Source organism: Pongo pygmaeus, chromosome 5 (genome assembly GCF_028885625.2).
Source record: "Pongo pygmaeus isolate AG05252 chromosome 5, NHGRI_mPonPyg2-v2.0_pri, whole genome shotgun sequence".
NCBI classification, from domain to species: Eukaryota; Metazoa; Chordata; class Mammalia; order Primates; family Hominidae; genus Pongo; species Pongo pygmaeus.
In genome coordinates this window covers 107,969,147-107,995,599 of record NC_072378.2, presented here as the reverse complement: position 1 = coordinate 107,995,599, position 26,453 = coordinate 107,969,147, and the positions used below count along the sequence as shown (strand labels likewise).

Here is a 26,453-nt window from a genome sequence, read left to right as displayed (position 1 = left end):
AGATGGGGTTTCACCATGTTGGCCAGACTGGTCTCGAACTCCTGACCTCAGGTGATCTGCCTGCCTTGGCCTCCTAAAGTGCTGGGATTACAGGCGTGAGCCATGGTGCCAGGCCGACTTTCTGTCATTTCTTTCCATTCCCCTGTCCCTCCATTCCTCTGTCCTGCCTTCCCTTCTTCCTTGCCCAAGATGGGAGAGAGCTGGACATGTTTAAATGCTGATTGTGAGGGTCCTTTAGAGAAGGTGAAGATTCTGTAGGAGGCAGTGGGAAGCAGACAAGGTCAGTTTCCAGAAAAGGCAGGGTAGATGGGATCTAGGGCATTCTCAGAGAGAAGGGCCTTGAAAGGGACAGGTGCTTTCCCACCATAATAGGAGGGTAGAAGGAGAGGTTGCTTGTAGAGGTAGGCAGGTTAGAGTTTCAGCTCGAAGGCTTCTATCATCCAGGAGGCTAGATCTTCTTTTGAGAGTAAAGGGTGGGAGAGAGATCAGAGTTTCTAGGAGAGTGGAGAGGATTTGAAATAGCGGTTGTAAAAAGGAGAAAATGAGCAGATAGAAAAGTGAGGGGTATGGTTTGGGATTATGGATTTACTGTGGAATTAATCTGTGTTGTTAATTTTTTGCCAGCAGCTCCTGACTTCCTGGGTGCAGGCATGATCAAAGGAAATGGCTGGCTTCATGATGGTTAGGGTTCTGCTAAGTGGTTAGGATAGATTTGAGTATTAAGAGTTCTAAGTATAAACAAGGACCATTGATTTTTTGGTCACTTGGCGAGGTGTTGGGAATACAAAGATGTGACAGTTTCCATTGTAAGGGGACATCTGTCCAGAAGAGAAACCTAAACATATATAGGTGGATATCATGCTTTAAGAAACCATGCATCAGGGTAGTGACACATGGGTCCCACATTGCTCTTTGGTGACCTCTCTTTCTTATCTCTCTATCAAGGCCAAACTCTTCAGCAGTTGTCTAGGTTCACTCTTCCCACGTCCTCATCTTCCATTCCCTGTTCGACCCACTCTGATCTCACTTTCACACCCAAGGACTCCATCAAACTCATTCTTATTAGTGTCACCAATACTGCCAGTGTTGACAGATATACCTCCAATTCTCTCAGCAGGATTTGACACAAATAACCACCCCTTCCCTTTTCCTTGATTTACAGGACATCATGCTCTCCTTGTTTTTCTTTATCTCTCCAATTCTTCCTTCTCAGTCACCTCTGATAGTTTACCCTCTACCCAGCTAACACTACCTATTTCATAGAGTTGTTATAAGGATTAAATAAGGAAATGCAGTTGGAACATTTAGAAGTGGTAAGTACTAAATAAGTACCTCATCATCATTTGGATTATTAATCATTTCCTTTCTGTCCTCATTGTTGCCATCATCCTTTCATTATACCTGAGCTATGGAAGTAGTGTAATGAGTCTCCCTGCCTCCTCACCCTATATATCACGGCCTAAAGATATATTCCTAAAACTGCTTTTCATGACACCCTCCTCATAAATCTTAAAGAATTTCTCACTGGCTATAACTCTCATGACCCTCAAGGCCTCTCATAACCTTGTTCTAACTTAGCCCTTTAATAGCCCTACTTTCATAGACTACTGAATACTCTCCGAATACCACATAATCATTATCACTTTCACCCCATGATCATTTAATTCCTCTATTTTCGAATCCTCTTCTCTTCCTCAATGTAGGGCTTAGTTCATATCCTGCTTCCTTCATGAACTCCTTCCTAATTTCTCAAAACTACATTGATATCTTCCTCAACTGAACTATTCCACACATTGAACACTCATACAGGCTCTACTGTATTGATTTTTAAAATAGCCAGTCACCTACTTATGAAGATTCAACTTAACCAACTAATTACATTTATCCAACTAAACCTACTTAGAGCACCTCAGGTTGGCAGCATGGTAGCTAGGTGAAATAGCATATTATCAGTCACTGTGTACCAGACAGTGTGCTGAGTGATTAATGTATGCTATTTCATTTAATACAGTAACTGTAGGACCCTTGATTTTGAAACTGAACCTTAGAGAGGTTGGGTCAGCTGCCCAAGGTGACTAGCTAGTGACCCAGGCTTGTATCAATACAGTATTATTACTTCTACTTAAGAAGTGATAATAGGCCAGGAACGGTGGCTCACGCCTGTAATCCCAGCACTTTTGGAGGCCGAGGCGGGTGGATCACCTGAGGTCAGGAGTTCGAGACCAGTCAGGCCAACATGGTGAAACCCCATCTCTACTAAAAATAAAAATAAGCCAGGCATGGTGGCACGTGCCTGTAGTCCCAGCTGCTCGGGCGGCTAAGGCAGGAGGATCACTTGAACCCAGGAGGCAGATGTTGCAATGAGCTGAGATTGCGCCACTGCACTCCAGCCTGGGCGATAGAGTGAGACTCCATCTCAAAAAAAAAAAAAAAATGATAATAGAAAATTTTCTTCTATGACTGGTATTGCTCAGAAGGTAATTCTAAAAAAAAGTGTTTTAAAATGTTTTGTTCATGGCCAGGTGCAGTGGCTCATGCCTGTAATCCCAGCACTTTGGGAGGCTGAGGCAGGTGGATCATTTGAGGTCAGGAGTTCAAGATCAGCCTGGCCAACATAGTGAAACCCCGTCTCTACTAAAAACACAAAAATTAGCTGCGTGTGGTGGCATGTGCCTATAGTCCCAGCTACCTGGGAGGCTGAGGCATGAGAATCACTTGGACCCGGGAGGCAAAAGCTGCAGTGAACTGAGATCTTGCCACTGCACTCCAGCCTGGGTGACAGAGTGAGACTCTGTCTCAAATAATAATAATAATAATAAATAAAATGTTTTGTTCAATTATCTATTTTAAAAGCAAGCACTCATTCAAATGTACCTTTTAATGGGATGACAAAACTAAGCTACAAAGAAGATAACCTTCCCAAAATGAACATCAGCAAATATTTTAAAGCAGAAATTCTTCCTTTTCTCCCTCTTTTCTCCTTTTTTCCATTTCTTCTCCCACATGACTGATCATTTGTTTCCCAGGAGTTACCACTCTCTTTCATTATTCATCACACTGTATAACTCGTCTGTGTATCTGTGAGAGGTTCTTGAAGCCCCAGAATTGAGGGCATTCTTTTATATTTTTTATATCCTCAGAACTTCAGGATTTTTATAATGCCTAGTAAATAGTAGGAGTTAAATAACTTTGAAAGAATTAAGGGTCAGCAGGAGTTAGTTCTTTGCTTGGGGCACAAGGGAAAGGAAATAGATAAGGATCAAATGATTTGGGAACTTGGATTTATTATTTGCATAGCATGAGTTTCTTTCATTATTAAAATGATCTGCAAAAGCATATTTTTCCATCTGGGTACAAACTATTTAGATACAAAGATTTTCTTCCTTTGCAAGTGAACCTAGTACCAATAAATGTTAGCTGCTAATTACTTTATTGTCATTGTTATTATTAATGTTAACATTATCTGATCATATCAAACAAAATGTTAAAAAGCTTATAATAAGTGTTATTTTTTGTAAGGTTTTTGCCTCTCAAGTTGTTTGCAAAGTCTAAAAATACTCAGATTGTATTTTTCTGTCTTCTTTTTGTTACAGAATGCTTCAGAGAGTCAGAGTTGTGCCAGAAGTCTCTTAATGGCAGATAGAATGCAAATAGTTGTGATTCTCTCAGAGTTTTTTAATACCACATGGCAGGAGGCAAATTGTGCAAGTAAGTAATTCTTTCATTTTCATGTTGCAGTTATGGTTCAGTAGTACAGATTTCAGATTTTATTTTAGTGAATTTTGGGATCTTTGAAGCTAGATAATACTTTTTATTGCTAAGTTTAAATAAACTGTCATGGACACCATGGTTTATTAATGGCAACTGAGCAAATAGCGAAAGGCAGAAAAGTGTAGCAGTTACTATAAAGCACTTAGCTCAACTCCTGACACATACTTAATGTTCAAGAAATGTTAACTGTTTAGTATAATAATAATTATGATGTTTACCGTAATCTCTCAAGTGGTGTGTGGCAGGGGGTGGGGTGGGATGATAACATCTGTTCTACCTTCTTCGCAGGTTTGTGTGTAATTGTGTAATAAGATCTATTTTTAGATATTCTTTGGAAAAATTAAAATCACTATTCCAATTCAGATAAGGTTTTGAATACCAACTGTGTGCTAGGCAGTTCTTATTTTTCAAGTCTTATAATTTAGTGAGTGAGAAAGATATATTTACAAATACAACCTAGGACGGACACATACATGCTTTAATAAAGTTATAGAGTCCTTGGAGGAAGAAGAAAATAAATCTTACTGGGGAGAATTTGAAATGACTTCCTGGAGGAGCTACCTTTTGAACCTAGGCCTGTACTATTGCACATGATTTCAATAAGTAGAGATGACGCCAGTGAGGTGGCTCACGCCTGTAATCCCAGCACTTTGAGAAGCCAAGGCAGAATTGCTTGAGCCCAGGAGTTTGAGACCAGCCTGGGGAACATAGTGAGACCCCCGTTTGTACAAAAATATGTGTATTTTTAATTAGGTGGGCATGGTGGTGTGTGTCTGTAGTCCTAGCTACTTGGGAGGCTAAGGCAGGAGGATCCCTTGAGCCCAGGAATTCAAGGATGCAGTGAGATATGATTGTGCCACTGCATTCTAGCCTGGGCGACAGAGCAAGACCCTGTCTTTAAAAAAAAAAAAAAAAAAGTAGAAATGAGAGAAGGACATTGCAGGCAGTGGCATGGGCAGAGGCACAGAGGTATAAAAGGGCAACAGATGTTCCAGGAAGCGTAGTGGGAGGTAAAGTTGGCAAGGGAAAGTAGGACCTTGACTGATAGAGTAGTTTACTATTTGGGCCAACATTTTTTATACTGCTTAGAATATCACCATATTATTAAGAAGGGGTTATAGACCAGGCATGGTGGCTCACGCCTGTAATCCCAGCACTTTGGGAGGCCAAGGTGGGAGAATTGTTTGAGCCTAGGAGTTCAAGACCAGCTTGGGCAACATGACAAAACCTTGTCTCAACAAAAAATAAAAAATTAGCTGGACTTGGTGGCATGTGCCTATAGTCCCAGCAACTTGGGAGCCTGAGATGGGAGGATTACTTGAGTCTGGGAGGTCAAGTCTGCAATGAATCATGATTCTGCCACTGCACCCCAGTCTGGGCAACAGAACGAGACCCTGTCTACAACAACAACAACAAAAAAAAAAAAAAAGAAAAGAAAGGCTTATACAGTATTCTCCTATTATGATTATATAGTATTCTATTAGCCATGGTTTCACTTGCTGTAGTTTCAGTTACTGCAGTCAACTGCAGTCCAAAAATATTAAATGCAAAATTTCAGAAGTAAACAATTTATAATCTTAAATTGTGTATTATTCTGAGTAGCATAATGAAATCCCATGCCATCCTGCTTCATCTACTTGGGCTATGAATCATCTCTTTGTCCAGCATATCTATGCTGTAGATGCTGCCCCTCCTGTGAGGCACTCAGGAGCATCTTGGTTATAAGGTCAACTGTCATGATATGGCACTACTTGTGTTCAGGTAACCCTTAGTTTACTTACTAATTCTTTAATAATAGTAACATAATTATTAGTTTTTGTTTTTAATCTCTTACTGTGCCTAATTTATAAATTAAACTTTATCATGGGTATGATATAGAAAACAGAAAAAACCATAGTATATAGAAGGTTTGGTACTATACTTGAAAAAAAAACATAGAAATAGAAAAAACATAGTATATAGAAGGTTTGGTACTATACTTGGTTTCAAGCATCCATTGGGGGTCTTGGAATATATCCCTTGAAGATAAGAGTTGACTACTGTATGTTGTAATATCTTTGGGATTTACAATGCACCTGGAATATTAAATGCATTGAGATTTTTTTAAAAGGATTTTTTTTTGGCTCAATGGGGAGGCTCACACCTGTAATCCCAGCACTTCAGGAGGACAAGATGGTAGTATTGCTTGAGCCCAGAAGTTCAAGACCACCCTGGGCAACATTTTTTGTAGAGACAGAGTCTCTACAAAAAAAAGAAAAGAAAAGAAAAAAATTAGCTGGACATGGTGGCAAACGCCTATAGTCCCAGCTGCCTGGGAGGCTGAGGTGAGAGGAGTGCTTGAGCCCAAAAGTTGGAGGCCACATTGAGCTATGACTGCGCCACTGCACTCCAGCCTAGGCAACAGAGCAAGAGCCTGTCTTAAAGAAAAAGGTTTTTTAAACATCATTTAACCTAGCACTTTCTAAGCCTTTAAAAAAAACAAAAAACAAAAAACTACAAAGATCCTTTTTTCATGGAACCTCATTGGAAGAGAAAGAGACCAGGAAGAAGTTTACTGCTATAGGTTAGGCAAGAAGGAAAGAAAATGTGAAGTAGGGAGGGGCCTTGGAAATAGAAGGATAGATTAAAAATTTGTGTACCTGTAAGTCATTAAGTAGCTTAGCTTTTATAAAGACTTGTCTTTTTGTTTAGTTCATATGAAGAAAAACTAAAATGGGATAAGAAGCCCCAGCCAGTTTTTTTCCCTTGTCAGTATACCATGGTATATTGAATATTGACTTTTAAAATTTTGTTTCCGAAGCTTGACTAACACAACTTTTTCTTTTTAGCTATCCTTTACTTTTCAGAGTAAAATTTTCTAGTATAAATATGATTGAAGAACATTTGCTTAATGTATGTAGACCTGTTTTTAAGTATTCTTAAGCTTTTTAGAAAAATCCATTAACATAGAAAAATATGTTAATTATAAATAATTTAAAATCAGTTAACTGGAATAAGTGGATATCTACTGGGATTCACTTCTTTATTTTTAAATTTTATTTTAAGACTAGTCAAGTGCAGCAGTGAGAAGAGGGGAAAGAGTAGAACACAGTCTGTAACCGACTGAACAATTAATTGAGATAACTCACTACCTTCAGACGAGCCAGGGGTTCACTTCTTTTGACGGATGTGACTAAATTTATATACTTAGGCACGGCATTTTTTTTCTTTAAAAGGTGTTTTTGTTTGTTTGATTTTTGAGACAGAGTCTTGCTCTGTGCCCAGGCTGGAATACAGTGGCACAATCTCAGCTCACTGTAGCCTCCACCTCTTGAGGGCTCAAGTGATCCTCCAGCCTCAGCCTCCCAAGTAGCTGGGGCTACAGGCAGCACCAGGATGCCTGGCCAATTTTTGTGTTTTTAATAGAGATGGTGTTTTGTCATGTTGCCCAGGCTGGTCTCGGATTCCTAGACTCAAGCAATCCTCCTTCCTTGGCCTCCCAAAGTGCTGAGATTGAAAGTGTGAGCCACTGTGCCTGGCTTAAAAGGTGTTTTGTAATAAAGATTTCACTAATTCGAAGTACAGACCTTTTTTCCCCAGTTAGTTGAAAAGAAAATGTTTTACTCAGGATGGCAGGTATAAAATGCTTTAGAATAAATTCTTAGGGCATTTTGTTCTTCTGTGCGGCATCCTATCTTGAAAATATTCCTTACATTGAACTTCTGAGGACCAAATAAAATGCTAAGCAATTAGATATGACTTACTTAAAAGACTCTTCCCAATTAAAATTAATTTGGCCCAGATATATGGTCTCAGGTAAAAGAAGTGAGGTACAGAGAAGTATGATATTTTGTGTTCTAAAAATACATATGTATTTTGAGGGAAGGCAGTTGGATAGCTGCGTGGACAGGAAAGGAAGGAAGGTTTAGTTTTCACTGTATTTTCATTTGTACCCTTTGGATTTTATGCCATATACATTTAATACCTATTCAAAAATATATAGAAATTTAAAAAATGTAAAAGAATGTTCAAATCTGTGATGAGTATTTGTATGTCAGATGTGGTTAGAGAGATTAGCTATTTCATTTTCCAGAATTATGCATTAAAAATTATCGTCATTCATCATCCCATTTACATGGCAGAAGAGTGGAAGAGTAAATCTCATTTGTGAAGAAGGAACCCTCATGACCTAGTCACTTCCTAAAGGCCCCATTTCTTGATATTATTGTATTGGCCATCAAGTTTCAACATACCAATTTTGGGAGACACATTCAGACCATAACAGGGGCTATTAGAATTTTTGTAAAATAATATTATTAAATAACAGAAAAAATGTAAAAACATAAAAGGTAAAATATTACTAGAAAGAATATTATTAAAATGAGTATACTGCCCAAAACTATCTTTCTGTTCTGCTTAATTTACCTTGAAATAGGGGTGGCATCTAGTCTCTGCAGTTATTATTCATGAAAGGAAGGCTAGGAATCCAAGAGAGCAGAGAATGCCATCCATGTACTACTCCCATCCCTTTTCTCCTCAGAATTCCTGTGTCTTCAAATGGCATTAGTCTTGGTAGGAAACTGGTTATTGGAAATCGATGGAAGGTCAAAAGAAGTGTTAAGAGTGCAACTCTTTCTACTCATACTACAAATAACATGGAAACTAGCTCTTTCTGATGGAGAATGACTGCTAAAAAGTAAAGAGAGTATATTAAAGGTTTCTCAGAATTTTAAAGCTGTGTATTGTTGACATAGGGATAGCCTTGTTATTGAGACCCTTCTTGCTTATCTTGTGCATACAACAGTTAAATAATCAGCAGAATGACCAGATTTGATGAGTTCATGACTGTTTTAGTGTTTTGGTTCTTTGGTAAGCGGTATCCAGTATGAAGCATTATTGTAATAAGATAGGCCTCAAAATTATCAGTTCAGATATTTGTTCTTACACACTGAAAACTCTTTCTTTATGAGCAACTTATATCTTCAGTGATACAGGTGATCTGGGTGATAATTAATGAGCATAATGATGCTGTTGAACCACTATGTAATCCCGATGTATATTCTGATTCATCAAAGGAAAACTAACTTTCAGTTAATACATAAAATGTATGTCTCGATGCTTTAAAAAGCAACAACAGTAGTACTTAATGGTTAACCAGAAAGTCAATTAACCAAAACATTTCTTTTTTTTTTTGAGACGGAGTCTTGCTCTGACGCCCAGGCTGGAGTGCAGTGACGCGATCTCAGTTCACTGCAAGCTCCGCCTCCTGGGTTCACGTCATTCTCCTGCCTCAGCCTCCCGAGTAGCTGGGACTACAAGTGCCTGCCACCGCGCCTGGCTAATTTTTTTTGTATTTTTAGTAGAGACAGGGTTTCACCGTGGTCTCGATCTCCTGACCTCGTGATCCACCCGCCTTGGCCTCCCAAAGTGCTGGGATTACAGGTGTGAGCCACCGCGCCCAGCCCAAAACCTTTCTTTCCCATGTTTTATCCAGAGGGAAATGTACTAAGCGTTATAATCATATTATTTGTATCTTATAATCTTAAGTATCTTAGTTTTCATATTTGTTAAACTTAATTAAGTCATTTAGGTACAAAGTTTCCATAGTTTATTTTTATTTTCTGAAGCTTACCCTAAATTGGTGATTATCTCTGCTATTTTCTATAAAACTAGTTTTGAAAAACAGCAAAGATCTTTGTAAAATTCCTAAGAGATGCCAAATGCTTTATTTAAAGATGCATAATTCCTGTTATGATAATTTAGTAGGTTTCTCTGTGAGGTCTTAACTTGAATCCTTAATACCTTTAAGAATGCCTCTTGAGGCCGGGCACAGTGGAGGCTGCAATGAGCTGAGATTATGCCACTGCACTCCAGCCTGGGTGACAGAGTGAGATTCTTCTGTCTCAGGAAAAAAAAAAAAAAAAAAAAAGAATGACTCTTAAGCTGATGCCTGAGCCTTCTCTGAGAAAGCCACTCTGCTAATCTGTCCTTGATGAGGCTCCATTGATTATCTAAGATGAAGGAAATTCATAATGACCACTTCACTTAGTGCTTAAAGGAAGCTTTATTATTATTAATATTCTTTAACTCACCAATTTCTAAAACATATAGCTTTTCACTGTTTATAATCTTAAGCTCCCAATTCCTGCAAAAAGATAAAAAAGGAATTTACTAGAGATGTGTTATTTCAATTCAGAAAGTCACGGCTTTTTAATAATGAAGACTTTTTAACCCCATTATATAAATGAACTGCTTTATGCTTTATGTTACCACCGTCTTAATGATCATTGAAAAAGTTTTGATAGTACTGCATTAATGTAGTACTTAACAAGATGACCAGTCTATATTGGCTTTTAGTTTAATTTTCAAATTATTTTATATAAAAAGTAAATGACTGTCAATAAGATAGAAGAAATTAAGTTCTTTTGTTCTACAGAGAAGCTTTCTTTATAAATTACTTTTTAGGAAGAAATTATTTGTTTTAATTATGTATCTTGCATAGAAGAAATTTGCTGTTGCTCTCTCATGATAATGCACTTTATACTACTTTTGCAGGCAGTATGTGGACCCCTTTTATCCCTATATTGTGTATGTCAATTGTCATGACATAGCTCATTATAACACAGAGGTACAACTGTTGTGAATGAAATTGTGTTCCCTCAACTTCCCTGCAACACATCAACTACAAAAACTATATAATTGTTTTTATAAACATGTACAAAAACTATGTAATTGTTTGTTTTTATTTATCAACTCTGCCTCATCCCTGAAAGGATTGCGGGCTACTTCATGATGATATTAAACTAGCATTAAGAGGGGCTGTGAGACAAGGTCTTACTCTTTCATGCAGGTTGGAATGCAGTGGCGCAATCACAGCTTATTGCAGCCTCAACCTCCCCAAGCTGAAGCAATTCTCCCCTCTCAGCCTCCCAAGCCGCTGGGACCACAGAGGCACACCACCATGCCTGGCTAATTTTGTATTATTTGTAGAGACAGGTTTTCACCATGTTGCCCAGGCTGGTCTTGAACTCCTGTACTCAGGCAATCCACCTGCCTCCCAAAGTGCTGGGATTACAGGTGTGAACCACCGTGCTGGCCTATTTTTATTTCAGTGGCTTATTAACTTGTGGTATGATCATCAGCATATCACCTATTTTTGTGGCTTAGTTTCCTAATTTGTAGTGATCCCTCAGATTATTTAAATAAGGGTGAGAAGTTAGAATGAGATTCATGTTCTGGAGAAGATAAAGCTTCAGAGAATGTAGAGTATGTGAGTTCAGAGGGGACAACTCCAGAAATAGGTTTACCAAGAGGATCCTGTGTACAATGGGTGCAGAAGGAGCCCTGCACAGGGGGTTGTGCAAGAAGGTGAATGGGGCTGAATTCCAGCTTAGCTTCTGGAGGCAGGAATGACCTTTTGTAATTTATCCACCCAGAGGGAATATCTTTTTCTGATTTACACAAAGGAGCTTTACTGTGCTGTCTGCCCACTGTCTACCAGGTTTAGGTTTCATCTCAGTTGCTAACTCTGATCAGTTGGTGGGGACTGCCTGAATCCCTGTATGGTGTAAGATATCCATGGGTAGTGGAGGGAGTAGGCAGTGGCATGTATTTGTAGATTCCGAGTCTTGAACTTTTAATGGTTTAGAATGTAGATATAAATATGTTTATTTTGCAGTGTTCGAGAGTGCAGCCTCAAGAATCAGACTGAGTACAGAGTCTAGCTTTTTACTTAACCAGTTTTATGTCCTTGGGCAACTTCCTTAATTTATCTAAACCTATCTCTGTTCCTTATTTATAAAATGGAGATAATGATAATTTTTGCCTCATGGAATCACTGCAAGAATTAAATGGGCAAATGTGTTTAAAGTGCAGTATAAGCATAGTTCTTAGAACATAGCAAGTATTTAGTAAGTGTTAACTTTCGTTGTAGTGATTGTTGTCTATCAGAGTACATGGATGTACCTTAGTGTGTCATATCCTAGTGTCTACCTAGTCAGTCTCTCTTTTCTCCACGAATTCTACTTGCCCTGCTGCCTTTCTCCTGGGTAATTGCAATAGCTTCGCATGTTGTCTTTCCACTTCCAGTTGAGAGAGATCCTATCGGATGGCCCTGAATTTCTAAATAAGGTGGGCATAATACAAAGCCATCTGTTGAAATTAAGGGGAACAAGAGTAGCGCTGGGACTAGAGATGAGAAAATATGTGGAACATCCCTTGTAGAGCAATTAGTAGGGCATCTACAGGGATCATTTTGTTGCCCTGAGATCAGAACACATGAATTTGAATTGAGTCCCTTCATTATCATTTTAGAATTTCTGTAGTAGTATTCTATAACCAGACTGAGAGTACAGAAAGTAGATGGGGACTGTCCAGGGATGAAAATGTCTGTGAGTATGTGGAAGATAAAGAGGGCAAGGATTCTAGGAGAGTCAGATGGAAACGGCTGACCACAAGTTCCAAGATCTGGAACCAGGCAGTTGAACCTCAGTTGGAGACGGCAGGCTGAGAACACAAGGAGAGGTAAAGACAAAGGTTTACCTGAGGATAAAGACTAGGTTCCCTGGCTGAGCGCAGTGGCTCATGCCTTTAAGTAATCCCAGCACTTTGGAAGGTTGAGGTGGGAACATCACTTGCACCCAGGAGTTCAAGTCTGCAATGAGCTGCAGTTGTGCCACTGCACTCCAGCCTGGGCAACCGAGCAAGACCCCGTTTCTTTAAAAAAAAAAAAGAATAGATTATTCCCTGAAGAAGGGAAAATGGATACATAAATTGTGATATACACATACATAGAAAATAAAAGGAATGAGTGAACTTGAGCTAACTCTAAGCAAGAATAGCCAGTTGCAGAGAAATACCATTTATGTAGGATTTTTAAAAATGTAAAATAATTTTGTTTCTAGACTTTACTTGAAGCCCCCACGTCAGTATTTTAGGCAAAATTCTCACCAGTTTGTTTCTCTGGGCTCCCAACTCATGATGGATTAGAAAGAGCAAATTTTAAAAGTTACCCTGTTAGGTACAATAAATGACTCATTAGTGAAGTGGGAAGATGCAGAGAGCTATGAAATTTGACACAAAAAATGATAAGGCATATGAGTTTCGGTAAAATTAATGCAGGGTAAACAGTCTTATGCCTAAATAGCACTGTTAAGGCAGCATTTGATAGCTGATATTCCGTGATTATGACCTTGTGCCATCAAAAGTCCATTTGAATTTTATTTGGTATATTTTTATGAAAAGAGGAGAGTATGTGATTATTTTAAGATGCTCATGAAAATGGTTATGACTTTTTTTAACTTTTGGAAAATAAAAGGGGTAAGCTTCATATATTTGGAAAATTCATGCTTGTTTGAATAAAGAATTACTGTAGTGTGAAACAAAGCTGATAGCTTAAGAGATAAATGACAACATATAATTGTTCCTTGAGTTATATTAATATACTTTTTGAATTTTTTTGACAGATTGTTTAACAAACAACAGTGAAGAATTATCAAACAGCACAGTATATTTCCTTAATCTATTTAATCACACCCTGACCTGCTTTGAGCATAACCTTCAGGTATTTTATATATAATATTTAAAATTAAAATGCTGCCTTATACAAAGGAATAATGTGCAGTTCCAAGTTTTTATAGCACTAATTACTGATATTTATCTAAATTCATGATGTAGAGGAGTTAGTGGACCTGTATTTCTGCTCTTAAGTAAGTTCTTCTACTTACAAATCATGAAAACTTCAGTTCTCTCATTGTAAAATGGAGATAATATCTATCCTGCCTATCTTCAAGTATTTTGTAATGAGAATCTGGTGAGATAATGAGTGTGAAAACATTGATTGAGGTGTGTGATTGTTTAATTAAAACAGTGGTTTTCAATCTGACTTACGTAGGTATTTTGCAGTGTAGTATGATTCTGTCTATAGGAAGTTTATTCTTTGCCTGAAATTTGCTTAAATATGTTTTACCTACCTTAAAAAGCACTGTTTAGTAAGATAACTTTGAGTATTGAATTATGATAATAAAAGGTAGCTTTAAGAATCTTAACCTTGTAGATTATTGCCATCTCTATCTCTGACTCTTGAATTTTGGTATTGGAACTTGCCTGGTCGTGGTGAAGGACGAGGTTGGAACTCTGGTTAAAATGTAGTTTTGAAACTTACATAACAAGTAAGTAATCCCCATAGTAGATGTACACATGCTTAGGATATAAGCATGTATGATTTCTTCTGTAATAAATGTGGTAGCACTGAATTATGAATTTCCCTGAGAATAATAAAAATTGGGCCAGGTGCAGTATCTCATGCCTATAATCCCAGCACCTTGGGAGGCCAAGGCGGGCGGATCACTTGAGGTCAGGAGTTTGAGATCAACCTGGCCAATATGGTGAAACCCTGTCTCTACTAAAAATACAAAACTTAGCCAGGCTTGGCGTGGTGCACGCCTGTAGTCCCAGCTACTTGGGAGGCTGAGGCAGGAGAATCGCTTGAACCCGGGAAGTAGAGGTTGCAGTGAGTTGAGATCGTGCCATTGCACTCCAGCCTGGGCGTTGCAGAGAGACTCTGTCTCAAAAAAACAAAATAAAAAAAAATTAGGTGAACGTTTCTCAGAATTTGTTCTGCAGCATGTTGATAGATGTCCTATCAGAAAGGGTTTAGTATTCCATTAAGGTTGGGAAATGCTTTACTACAGGACTTCAGAGCCTTTAGTGGACTGATGTGTGTTATAACACTCAAATAGCAATTTTTCTATAAAGTCATCCCTCTTATATATGGCTTCACTTTCCACAGTTTCAGTTATCTGTGGCCAACTGCAGTCCAAAAATATTAAATGGAAAATTCTGGAAATAATAAGTTTTAAACTGTACACCATAAACAGTCTTCTTTTCATTTAACTTAGAGTACTTGTATGAGTTTGGTAGATTTCTAGAAGTGGAATTACTATATTGTCAACCTAAGAAAAAGACACTAGAGAAAATTATCTGCAAATATGATGAGTATTAGGGAATAAGAAAGGAGTATCATAATTTGGAATGCACTGTCAAACCACCAGTACATCCAGTGAGGGAAGGGTAAAGGGAAGCTTTTATTAGCAAAAAGGGAGAGGTTCACACAAGCTGCTTAGAAACTGAGTTCATTGGTTCCAGAGGCTCAAAGCCATGTTGTCAGTTCATTGGTGGAGATGCCATTACTGGGCAAGTGTTCTTTTGAGTGCATCTTATCTGAATTACTGCAGTCCTAAAGAATGGCAGTGATAAACCATGTGAAAGCAGGAGTTGCATGAAGGGCATGAAAGGGTTTCTTGTGGGGTTTTTAGAAAGTCCTTGGAAACAAGGACTCTTTGTGTCTCTATTTTGTCTGGGTCTGACAAAGGTGATTTCATCCTAATGTCTGCAACTTTGATATTATCAAAAGATATGTGCATTTTAAATTTGAATAAAAATTGTGGCCAGGTATGGTGGCTCCTGCCTGTAATCCCAGCACTTTGGAAGGTTGAGGTGGGAGGATCATTTGAGCCCAGGAGTCAGAAATTAGCCTGGGCAAAATAGCAAGACCGTGTCTCAAAAAAAAAAAAAGGTTAAATTACTCCCCATCAAGATTATGTGCACAATTTTAGCTAAATGGATTATGTGCTCACAATTTTTTTTTTTTTTTTTTTTTTTTTTTTGAGACGGAGTCTCTCTCTGTCACCCAGTCTAGAGTGCAGTGGCGCGATCTCGGCTCACTGCAAGCTCCGCCTCCCAGGTTCATGCCATTCTCCTGCCTCAGCCTCCCAAGTAGCTGGGACTACAGGCGCCCGCCACCACTCCCGGCTAATTTTTTGTATTTTTAGTAGAGACGGGGTTTCACCATGTTAGCCAGGATGGTCTCGATCTCCTGACCTCGTGATCCGCCCGCCTCGGCCTCCCAAAGTGCTGGGATTACAGGCGTGAACCATCGCGCCTGGCCCTGTGCTCAGTTTTTAGCTAAGTGCACAATTGTTCTGTGAAAACCAAGCAATGGGCTATTTCTTGTAGCAGACTAAGGAAAGACTTAGTTTTTCTGTCAAGTAGATGGTGAGGTTAACCTTGTTGGGCCAACATCAGTGTAATTACTTTGATTTTTCTCTTTTCTCTTTCATCCCAATGTTCAGTTAATATTCTTTCTTCATACTACACGGTAAAGAATAAAGGGCATAGAAAGCAAAGGTGTGAATTGAGTGTTTAGCAAACTTATTCTTGAAAAGACAAGTGTCAGTCTAGAAGTACAAAATATTGAGATTTACTAGCATAATATTTTATGTACCTCCACTATCCTTATTTTAGGTTATACAATTCTTTGGTATTTGGCCCTTTTTGTTGACTAGAAAGGCCTGGATTATGAGCCTTGTGATAAGAGAGTTGAGTGGGGATGCAGTTTTGGTGCCTTTTCCCTTTCCATTTAAAAAGTTCTGTCTCAGTAAGATAAACTATGGTGTTGGAGTCAGCATAGGCAGGAACCTATTTTATTTATTCAGTGAGAGTAGGATAGATAAGTGCAGGTTTGTGATGATGAGATAATTTAGGAAATTTTGTATTTAGTTACTAGTCATTTGGCATATGAATTATTGTTATCCTCAGTTAACATTAGCTAATGCAGCAGTTTTCAAAATTTAGTTTAGAGGCACCTAGAAAGTTCCAAACAGTTTGCCATCTGCTTCACATACCGGGTCTCTAATCCTTTGGACTTATAATACAGGTAGAGGTTGTTTTATTTTATAGATGATAAAACTGAGACTCAGAGTGATTTAGTAACCTACTCAACATCACAGCTTAGCACTTTAACACACCATATTGTTTCCCGTCTTCTAGAAGGGTAAATAGCTTACATTAAAGAGATATTGCGTATAATGTTTATTGTATATATTACATGTGCCTTTGTCATTTTAGGAGAATGCACATAGTCTTTTACAGACAAAAAATTATTCAGAAGTATGCAAAAACTGCCGTGAAGCATACAAAACTCTGAGTAGTCTGTACAGTGAAATGCAAAAAATGAATGAACTTGAGAATAAGGCTGAACCTGGAACACATTTATGCATTGATGTGGAAGATGCAGTAAGTACTTTGCTTCTGATGTGATACATATTTTAGAGTGTTATTGAATGTACCTTCAGTATGATTATTCTTTTTGGAGATAGGGTGGAATCTGCATATTCTGTCTTCAACCAAAAATAACTAGTTATAAAGTAGTAAAGTTTTAGAATATCCTGGTCTGTTAAACCAAAATGGATATTTCCTCAGTAGTCTCGTGGTTAGGATAAAAATAAAACAGAAATTAATTAGGCACTTCATAAGTGAGTTGATGATTTGGTACATTTTAATCTTTTTAAATTTGAAAATATGTGCCATTTGCAGAGGTGTAAGTATTGTTATATGTTTATATTTCAGTTTCTTGTGCACTTGTTGCTAATTTAAGAAGTTTCTGGGCTGGGCACGGTGACTACACCTGTAATCCCAGTACTTTGGGAGGCTGAGGCGGGCAGATCACGAAGTCAGGAGTTCAAGACCAGCCTGACCAACATGGTGAAACCCCATCTCTACTAAAATTAGAAAGATTAGCCGGGCGTAGTGGCACACGCCTGTTATCCCAGCTACTTAGGAGGCTGAGGCAGGAGAATCGCTTGAAACCGGGAGGGAGAGGTTGCAGTGAGCTAAGATCGCGCCACTGCACTCCAGCCTGGACGACAGAGCGAGACTCCGTGTCAAAAAAAAAAAAAAAAAAGACGTTTCTGGATTTCACTACATGTTTCAGAAGCCATTCCTCAATCACTTCCTATTCCATTATTTTATTTTCTTGTATCTATTACCATCTGAAAATATTTATTTGTTTATTTATTTTTAGTCTGTCTTCCTCACTAAAATATAAGCCACATGAGGACGAGGACTTAGGCTGTTTTTGTTCACCATTCAGTATTTAGGACAGTCTAGCATATAATGGGCTTAATAAACATGTATTAATTGAATGGTCAAAAAAATTTTTTTTTCTCCATTTTATAGCCTGCCTTTACATAGGGTGCCACTAGATGGCAATCATGCCTTTTTAGGCACTATGATAACAGCGTTTTGGGGCATTAGAGGAAACTGAGAAATTATTGGCTCAAAGTAGAGAACTTGAGGTCAGAATTAATGAGCTTAAAAATTGAGAATGAGTGTGAATTATCACAGCAGCTCAGAGGGAACTATAAGAACCAATAATATTCGAGATGGTAAAAAGTACTTAAAATGAAATGTACAGTGTGGATTTTTGTTTGTTTTTACTGCTCCATTCGTATTGCCTAAAACAGTACCAGGTTTCTAGTAGGCTCTCAATAAATAATAAATATTTTGTAAATGAATAAAACAGGGCCTAACTATATTCCTCTTCATACAAGTTGTTTGTTTGAATGTACAAATAGTTGACATTCTAGAATACTTTGGTCAGTATTATGGACTTAGAATATGAAATTTCTGTATGGATATAAATTTATACAATGACTGTATTGTGAACCAGGTTTTTTTCCTGGCAGAAGAAGTTGTCCTCAACTATCAGTAGGTTTTTAGAGGTATGTATTTAGTCTAAATTCTAATTCCTGTTTAGTTATTAGCAAAATAATTACAAGAAATTGAAGACAAGTTAAATATAAAATAGAATGATATTGTTTGTTCTTGTTCCAGATGAACATCACTCGAAAACTATGGAGTCGAACTTTCAACTGTTCAGTCCCTTGCAGTGACACAGTGCCTGTAATTGCTGTTTCTGTGTTCATTCTCTTTCTACCTGTTGTCTTCTACCTTAGTAGCTTTCTTCACTCAGAGCAAAAGAAACGCAAACTCATTCTGCGTAAGTTTTTTACAATTATTTATTTTATAGATAAAAGCCTGTATTTTTAAAATTTAGGCTTGTTTTAGAAATGATAGCTACTCTGAGAACTCAAAGTAGATTAGCCTAAAAGGACTCTCTGCTTTAAGTTTTACAATCATGCTTACTAGTGAAAGAGATCTGTGAAAATTTTGTAAGTGTAGACAATAAAAAGTTAAAACAGGGCTAGGTGCAGTGGCTCATGCCTGTAATCCCAGCACTTTGGGAGGATGAGGCGGGTGGATCACGAGGTCAGGAGATCGAGACCATCCTGGCTAACACAGTGAAACCCCATCTCTACTAAAAATGCAAAAAATTAGCCGGGCATGGTGGTGCATGCCTGTAGTTCCAGCTACTCGGGAGGCTGAGGCAGAAGAATCATTTGAACTTGGGAGGCGGAGGTTGCAGTGAACCGAGATCGCACCACTGCACTCCAGCCTGGGAGACAGAGTGAGACTGTCTCAAAAAAAAAAAAAAAATTAAAACACAGTGTCTTTCAGATGATTAAATTGAGAAAGCTAGATTACCCCTGGAATAAGGTTGGCAACAACAGAAAAATAACAACAGAGGCTTTGCACTCCTAACATGGCAATAGCAGGGAGATACAGACAGCTCTTAGACCCATTGGAGTCATGGTAGAACCACCTGAAAGTGTGGCAGGCAGGAAGAAACTATAGCTGACATACAGTTTGTTTGTGAACAAATTAGAATCGTAGTTCCAAGGAGATTACTTGACATAGTAGTATATGTTCAATACATATTAATTCCCTTTCTTTCTCCCTATGAAATAGGCCAGAGCAAAAGAAGCACTAACTAAAGATCCCATCCAGCTAAGGAAGAGTGGCTTCTAAGTCACGTGGCTTTCTTGTTTATTATCAGAATGAAAGTATGGGTTTATGCCTTAATAATTGTAGTTTTTAAAAAAGAGAACTGTTTAGGGGAAAAGGTTAATTTTCTTTTCTCTCAAATACTATTTGTTGTCTAGGAATGTCTGATATAAAAATTCTTTTCCCTATAAATTTCGATCACTACTTCATCTAACTTCACTTCTAATATATCTAATTTTAAAAAAAAAGTTTACCTGTAGATCAGTTTGAACTGAATTTGTAATGTTTTGTTAACCTTAAAATGCTAGCTACTAGAGGGGAGAGTCTTTGTCATGGGTGTATTTATTAAAGCTTTTTTGAAGGCTGCCAGCATTCTGTAAATATGTAGTAGCTCAGGTCCTTAAAGCACTTACTTAGAATAATAGCAAAATATTGTGGGCACCTCACCTTTGAGAAACTATTTTTCAGAGCTTGGTATACTTTTAAAGTTTAGCATCTTATTTGCCTTGCAAATCTATTTAACTTTATGGAAAGTATTTACTGCTTGTGATCAGGATTTTTTGTTTGCTGTCAAAGTAAAAGTCACTACTAGTGTCACTATTTGCTATGGAAGCCACAAACCTTGTAGTCATTTCTTAATTATTTTCTTTCTTTTATTTTTCCATTCCCACATTCCCCTTAAACCCTTTTAATTCATTAGCAAATATGCTGCCAGTCCTACTTAGTCAGTTGTCTCTCTCCCTCCACTGGTAAACCCTAGCCCAAACCATCTTCATTTCTTATCTGTACTAATGCAAAAGCCCGTTAACTGGTATCCCTCCTTCCATTTCTTGATCTGCTAAAATCCATACGCCACATAGTGGCTAGAATAATTTTTTAAACACAAATTCACCATGTTTCTCTACTAACTTGGAACCCTTAATGTGTTCCCATTGTACCTAGAATAAATCCAAACTTACTTTCCAGGGTCTGCTCTCCAAGCTGTACATGACCTGGCCCATAGCCACCTTTCTAAACTCGTCACATCCATTCTCCTCATTGCTCATGGTGCCGTGGACAATCTGATTCCTTTCTGTTCTTCTCCGCTACCAAGCTCATTCACACTGCCCCTTTTCCTTCCCTCTTTCCTTACCTGGCTTCTTGCAAGCCAGGTCTTAGCTCTAAAGTTACTTGCTCAAAGAGACCTTTTATGACTCCTCAGTCTAAGAATACACCTCTCTGTTCGTTCTTCTGTGCCGTCTTTCTTTAATGGCACTTAATCACTTAAACTAATTTAAATTAAATAATTGGTTATTTAAATCATCTTTTTCATTTATTCTCTACTTTATTTGTTTGTCTTCCCTGCCTGGAGGGAGGAGCTAACTGCATTAGAGGTGTTGAAATTCACCGTTAGATGATCCCTGGGCTAGAATTTTAAAGGATGTGGGGATTTATCAGGTAGGGAATATAAAGGCAAGGAAGATGTAGGTGTATGTACTCATTCGTATTTAACTTGGCCAGTTTATTAAGTCATTTTAAATTTAGTCAGAAGCTAGATCACTTCTAGCAGTTTTTAACAAAGTAATTCTCAAAAACCCAAACATTGATTTGGTTTGCCTCCCAAATCTACTGAAGGCTTAAGAAGTAGATTTTAGTTTAGGTCAATGTTTTAGTTTAAGTTTTCCCTTTATTTTAAGCTGAAGCAGTACACTCGTCCAGGAAGTCATGTTGTGGTTTTCCACTTACAGTTGATAGAAACCAGAGACAGGCCGGGCGCAGTGGCTCACGCCTGTAATCCCAGCACTTTGGGAGGCCGAGGCGGGTGGATCATGAGGTCAGGAGATCGAGACCATCCTGGCTAACACGGTGAAGCCCTGTCTCTACTAAAAATACAAAAAATTAGCCAGGCGTGGTGGCAGGCACCTGTAGTCCCAGCTACTCGGGAGGCTGAGGCAGGAGAATCACTTGAACCTAGGAGGCAGAGGTTGCAGTGAGCCGAGATCGTGCCACTGCACTCCAGCCTGGGCGACAGAGCAAGACTCTGTCTCAAAAAAAAAAAAAAGAAAGAAACCAGAGACACTGGTAGGTCGGGCGCGGTGGCTCATGCCTGTAATCCCAGCACTTTGGGAGGCCGAGGCGGGCAGATCACGAGGTCAGGAGATCGAGACCATCCTGGCTAACACAGTGAAACCCCGTCTCTACTAAAAATACAAAAAAAAAAAAAAAAAATTAGCCGGACATGGTGCTGGGTGCTTGTAGTCCCAGCTACTTGGGAGGCTGAGGTAGGAGAATGGTGTGAACCCAGGAGGTGGAGCTTGCAGTGAGCCAAGATGGAGCCATTGCACTCCAGCCTGGACGACAAAGCCAAGAGTCCGTCTCAAAAAAAATAAAATAAATAAATAAAATAAGATAAAGAAACCAGAAACACTGGTTCTCATCATTGGCTACACATCAGAATTATCTGCAGAGCTTTAAAAAAAAGTACAGGTACTAGAGTCCCATTGCAGAGCTTCTAAATCATAACCTCTACCCAAGTTTTGTGAAGCTCTGAAGTAGGGAGACTCTTAGTTACTCAGTATAAAATACTCTCACTATGGGCATGATTGTTTTTCATTTCTAGAACATGAGCAACATTCATGTTTAACTATAAGTACAAAACATATTACCAAGCCAAATAGCCATGATTTGTTTTATTAACCCTAATGACTCAGTCCCATTAGCATCAAATCAGAATTGATGGTAACGTATTTTGTTAGCAGCCATATGTGTTTGTGTGTGTATATAACATAAAACTCACTTTTCTTTGAGGGTCATTAAAAATTGTTTTTTACAATACAGAGTTCCATAATAATATACAACTCACTTTTCTTTGAGGATCATTAAAATGTTTTGTTTTGTTTTTCCCATTACAGAGTTCTTTCACTGAATTTTTTTTATCTGAAAATAGAAGCAGTTTTCTTTCTTTCTTTCCAATATGTATACCTTTCCTTTTCTTTCTCTTGCCTTATTGCACTGGTGATAAATTAGTGGCATGATGTCAAGCAAGACCAGGTATTTTCGTCTTATTCTAGATCTTAGGGCGAAAAACCATTCAGTCTTTCACAGTTAAGCATAATGATTGCTATAGAATCTTTGTACATGCTCTTTATCAGGTTGGGGAAGTTTCCACTGAATTCTTTTAAGAGAAATTCAGATTTGGATTTCTAACTTAGACTTTTAGATGTATAATTTTGTTATTCTACCTTATAGCACTTTCATTGTCTAAGTACATTTATTTCATCTACATTACATATTTAAGATTGTGATGTTCAAGAAGATACAAATGATGTTTTATTTGTACTGCTTCTAACAAAGTCATGTGCAATTTCTAACAAAGTTATGTTTTTTTGAGGTTGGTAGAAAAAAGTTTCAATTAGGTTTTAATTCTTATAAGGCTGGAACTGTTAGGATTCAAACATAGAATTAATAGACAAATACTATAGATTACATAAAAATAGTAAATAATCATGTTTGATAATTAAATTTAAATTAAAATATAATTCTTTTTATTTATCTAGCCAAACGTCTCAAGTCCAGTACCAGTTTTGCAAACATTCAGGAAAATTCAAACTGAGACCTACAAAATGGAGAATTGACATATCACGTGAATGAATGGTGGAAGACACAATTTGGTTTCAGAAAGAAGATAAACTGTGATTTGACAAGTCAAGTTCTTAAGAAATACAAGGACTTCAGATCCATTTTTAAATAAGAATTTTCCATTTTTCTTTCCTTTTCCACTTCTTTCTAACAGATTTGGATATTTTTAATTTCCAGGTGTAGCAATGTTATCTATTTTAATGTATATTTGTCACAATAACAGAAGATGCAAGAACAATCATTATTTTATTTTATAGGTATTTTATTACTATTCTAGACTTCTGGTGTCTTATTAACATAAGTATCTCAAGTAGAAAAGTTTTTGAAAATTAACATTTAAAAATTAATCAGTTATAGCAAAGACTTTGAAAAAGAAATGTACTTGTTAGAAAGTAACAGACCCAAAGATTAATTACCCCCCATTGCAGTATTATTGTTATAGTTAATATGTTGTACATCACAATAATATATAATTCAGTCTCTATTTTCCCTAGAGTTATTTTTGAAACCACTGATTCCAAACCTCCCTAACAATTTTTAAAAGTAGTAAGCCACATTACATTTATCTTTGTAAAAAAGATTTATGGTAACTGGTTTCTTACTTGACTTTTATAAATAGTATTTTACATCTTATTTTTGCCTTTATTTCATAAGTAATTTAAAAATCACTGGATTGCTTTATTATATTCAGGGCAATATGGATTATTTTTATACCAAGGATTTGCATCGTGAATTACATTAAGTTATTTGGCAATTTATAATTTATTACTACTTTAAATCAAATGTAGCATTATCACACTGTATTTAAATTGTCATTTTTTAAAGGAATATTTTCCTCTTAAGATATATAGAGGATTTTGGAGAAGAGAGAAAGGAGGGGTAAAACCAGCTTAAGGTTCAGCGAGCAGAAAGGGACCTGAGAGGATGCTCACTGTAAGACTGTTGGACAGTGGTGTGTATTGAGGGGATGAATCGGAACGATAGTCTCATGCAGAATGTAGTGAGATTAAGATCATCCTTATTGTTTCTAAATTATTTCAATCAGATGAAAGTGATACGATTGAAATGAAATCACATATTTCATGCTCAGAAATTCTATTTTGGTATGTTTGTATTCGCCTTTAAAAAAAAACACTTCGTTTCAGAATTGTTCACAATTTTATTTCTTAGGTTTTTAGAGTTCAGGATTTCATTTATTAATTTCTTCTTGCTTTTTTGGTGGAAATAGGCTTTGTTGTAAACATGAAGAATATAAAATCTCTATGTAGAAACAAGAGTTTTGTTAAATAATAAGAGAATTTGAATCCCTTCCTATCCTATAAAATGCTCTATAGGGAGACAAAGTGTTTCTTTTTTCTTTTATGTTTACTGTATATGTGGAGTGAAATATAAGGCTCTTGGATGTATAACATACTCAAAAGCTGTTACACTTTTTCTGATCTGCTGTGATCCACTGAAAATGTGCTGGGGTTTGTTCTACTGTCACTGTTCATGCTGCTGGAACTTAGCACTGTCTTGGTTTGAAGCATGTGATTGAGAGCCATTTGAAGCAATCTTCATTAATGCAGATAAAACAAGTTTACATGTGCAGAGTTAGAAAATGACATGTTCAATTCTGTAAGTGGTGACTTTTTGAGCACCTTTCAGTATTATGTATTTGTAAAAACCATTGTTTTTGGATATAAAGCTAATAAGCACTTTAAAAAGGAAAAGGCAGCCTTTACTATTTTTTCTGGTTGAGTCATTGCTCTTTAGATCCAGCAACAGCAATAGATTTCGAAGATAAGTATGAAGCGCTACCCTGAAGTGTGTAAATTTTTCATTTTGTCATGTTGAAAAATTATTTGCATAGTACTGAATGCTGAGACACAGCTTATATGTATTCACAAGAATATCTTTAAGTGTTTTTTTGACACATTAAAGGAAATAAGGAATTGTAAGCTTTATTTGGATTTTTAAATACATTTTTAAAATTTCAGATGTAATTTAACATCACATTTGTTTTTCAGGTATTGAGTTTAGATGCCTACTTTTATGAGTACCATCAGCTGGACACAGTGTCTCATACCTGTATTTACAGCACTTTGGGAGGCTGAAGCAGATCGCTTGAGCTTATGAGTTCGAGACCAGTCTGGGCAACATGGCGAAACCTTGTCTCTGCAAAAAGTACAAAAATTAGCTGGGTATGGTGGTAAGTGCCTATAGTCCCAGCTACTTGGGAGGCTGAGATGGGAGGATGTCTTGAGCCCGGGAGGCAGAGGTTGCAATGAGCCGAGATTGTACCACTGCACTCCAACCTGGGCGACAGAGCCAGACCTTGTCTCAAAAAAAAAAGAAAGTACCATCTGTCTTAAATTTTGCTGCAAATAAAAATGTACTTTGGATTATTTATTTATTGTTGAACTTCAGAGATAGAAATAACATCAGATATATTTTTTCTTTTTTTTTGATAATTAATTTTTTTTTTTTTTTTGTAGAGACAGTGTCTCACTATGTTGCCCAAGCTGGTCTTGAACTCCTGAGTTCAAGTGATCCTCCTGCCTCAGCCTCCCAAAGTGCTGGGATTACAAGCATAAGCACCGCACCTGGCTGAACATCAGATATTTTAAAGTGTAGCCCAGAGTCTAGTTGGTAAATGTTGCTTATATTGGGACTAGTATTTTCTAATGTTTCTGGGATATGCTCCTTATAAAATGAAATGTTTTCCTGGGACAATGCTAATTACGATTGCATTCCTGGCCAAAGACATGACATCAAATAAGTAATAGACATCACCAGCAATGAATTTTGAAAAGCAAAAAATACTATTAACCTATATAACCATTTAAAATTTAAAAAATTATGTTCCAGGTACCTCTATTTTCTGAGCTAGAAGAAACCTTAGAGGCCATCTGATCATAGAGTCCCAGAGCTGGATGGATCCCTAGAGACTACCTAATCTGACTTTCTGTCGGCTGCATGGATTCCTCTAAAAAGTGTGTCACTTATGTCCCTACCTTATTAACTAAATAAGCAGAACATCATAGAGCTCTTTATTTATAACAGTCATTCTTTGATAGTCAACTCTTAAATGGAGACTTGAGATGCTTAAATATTGTACTACTGTGCTTATCTTGTAAAGATTTCATAAAATGATAGTATTGGTTATTTTAAAAAGGCTTTGGCTTATGCTGAATTATACATGTAGCACCAAAATGTTACAACTCTACTAAATTTCCTTGTTCTAAACTATTATATTAGCTATAATAAATATTAGTCATACATGTAACATGTTTAATGACCAATAACTTTCTTTGTCTCCTTGGAATTAAAGAGGGCTTTTAAAAGATAATTTGACTGATCCATGCTTCATATAGTGTGGAGCTTTGCAATAATTATTTTTTAAATATGTTTTTCTTGTG

General features: G+C 37.3%; 1 protein-coding gene across 6 annotated transcripts in view; it reads left to right on the top strand.

Moving 5' to 3' along the window:
* The window catches only part of OSTM1 (osteoclastogenesis associated transmembrane protein 1), a 45,935-nt gene that overhangs the window by 7,074 nt on the left and 12,408 nt on the right, over positions 1-26,453 (top strand). For 2 of the 6 annotated variants that reach the window (XM_054489988.2, XM_063667055.1), the window contains exons 2-7: positions 3,594-3,708; positions 13,215-13,312; positions 16,657-16,824; positions 18,424-18,589; positions 22,971-23,309; positions 25,062-25,243. In XM_054489988.2, the coding sequence (XP_054345963.1) occupies positions 3,594-3,708; positions 13,215-13,312; positions 16,657-16,824; positions 18,424-18,589; positions 22,971-23,026 (603 nt within the window). In that variant the 3' untranslated portion in view covers positions 23,027-23,309; positions 25,062-25,243. Of the gene's footprint in view, positions 1-3,593; positions 3,709-13,214; positions 13,313-16,656; positions 16,825-18,423; positions 18,590-22,970; positions 24,990-25,061; positions 26,321-26,453 lie in introns of those variants that run through there. The other 4 variants (XM_054489995.2, XM_054489990.2, XM_063667053.1 and 1 more) reach the window with 4 other exon arrangements.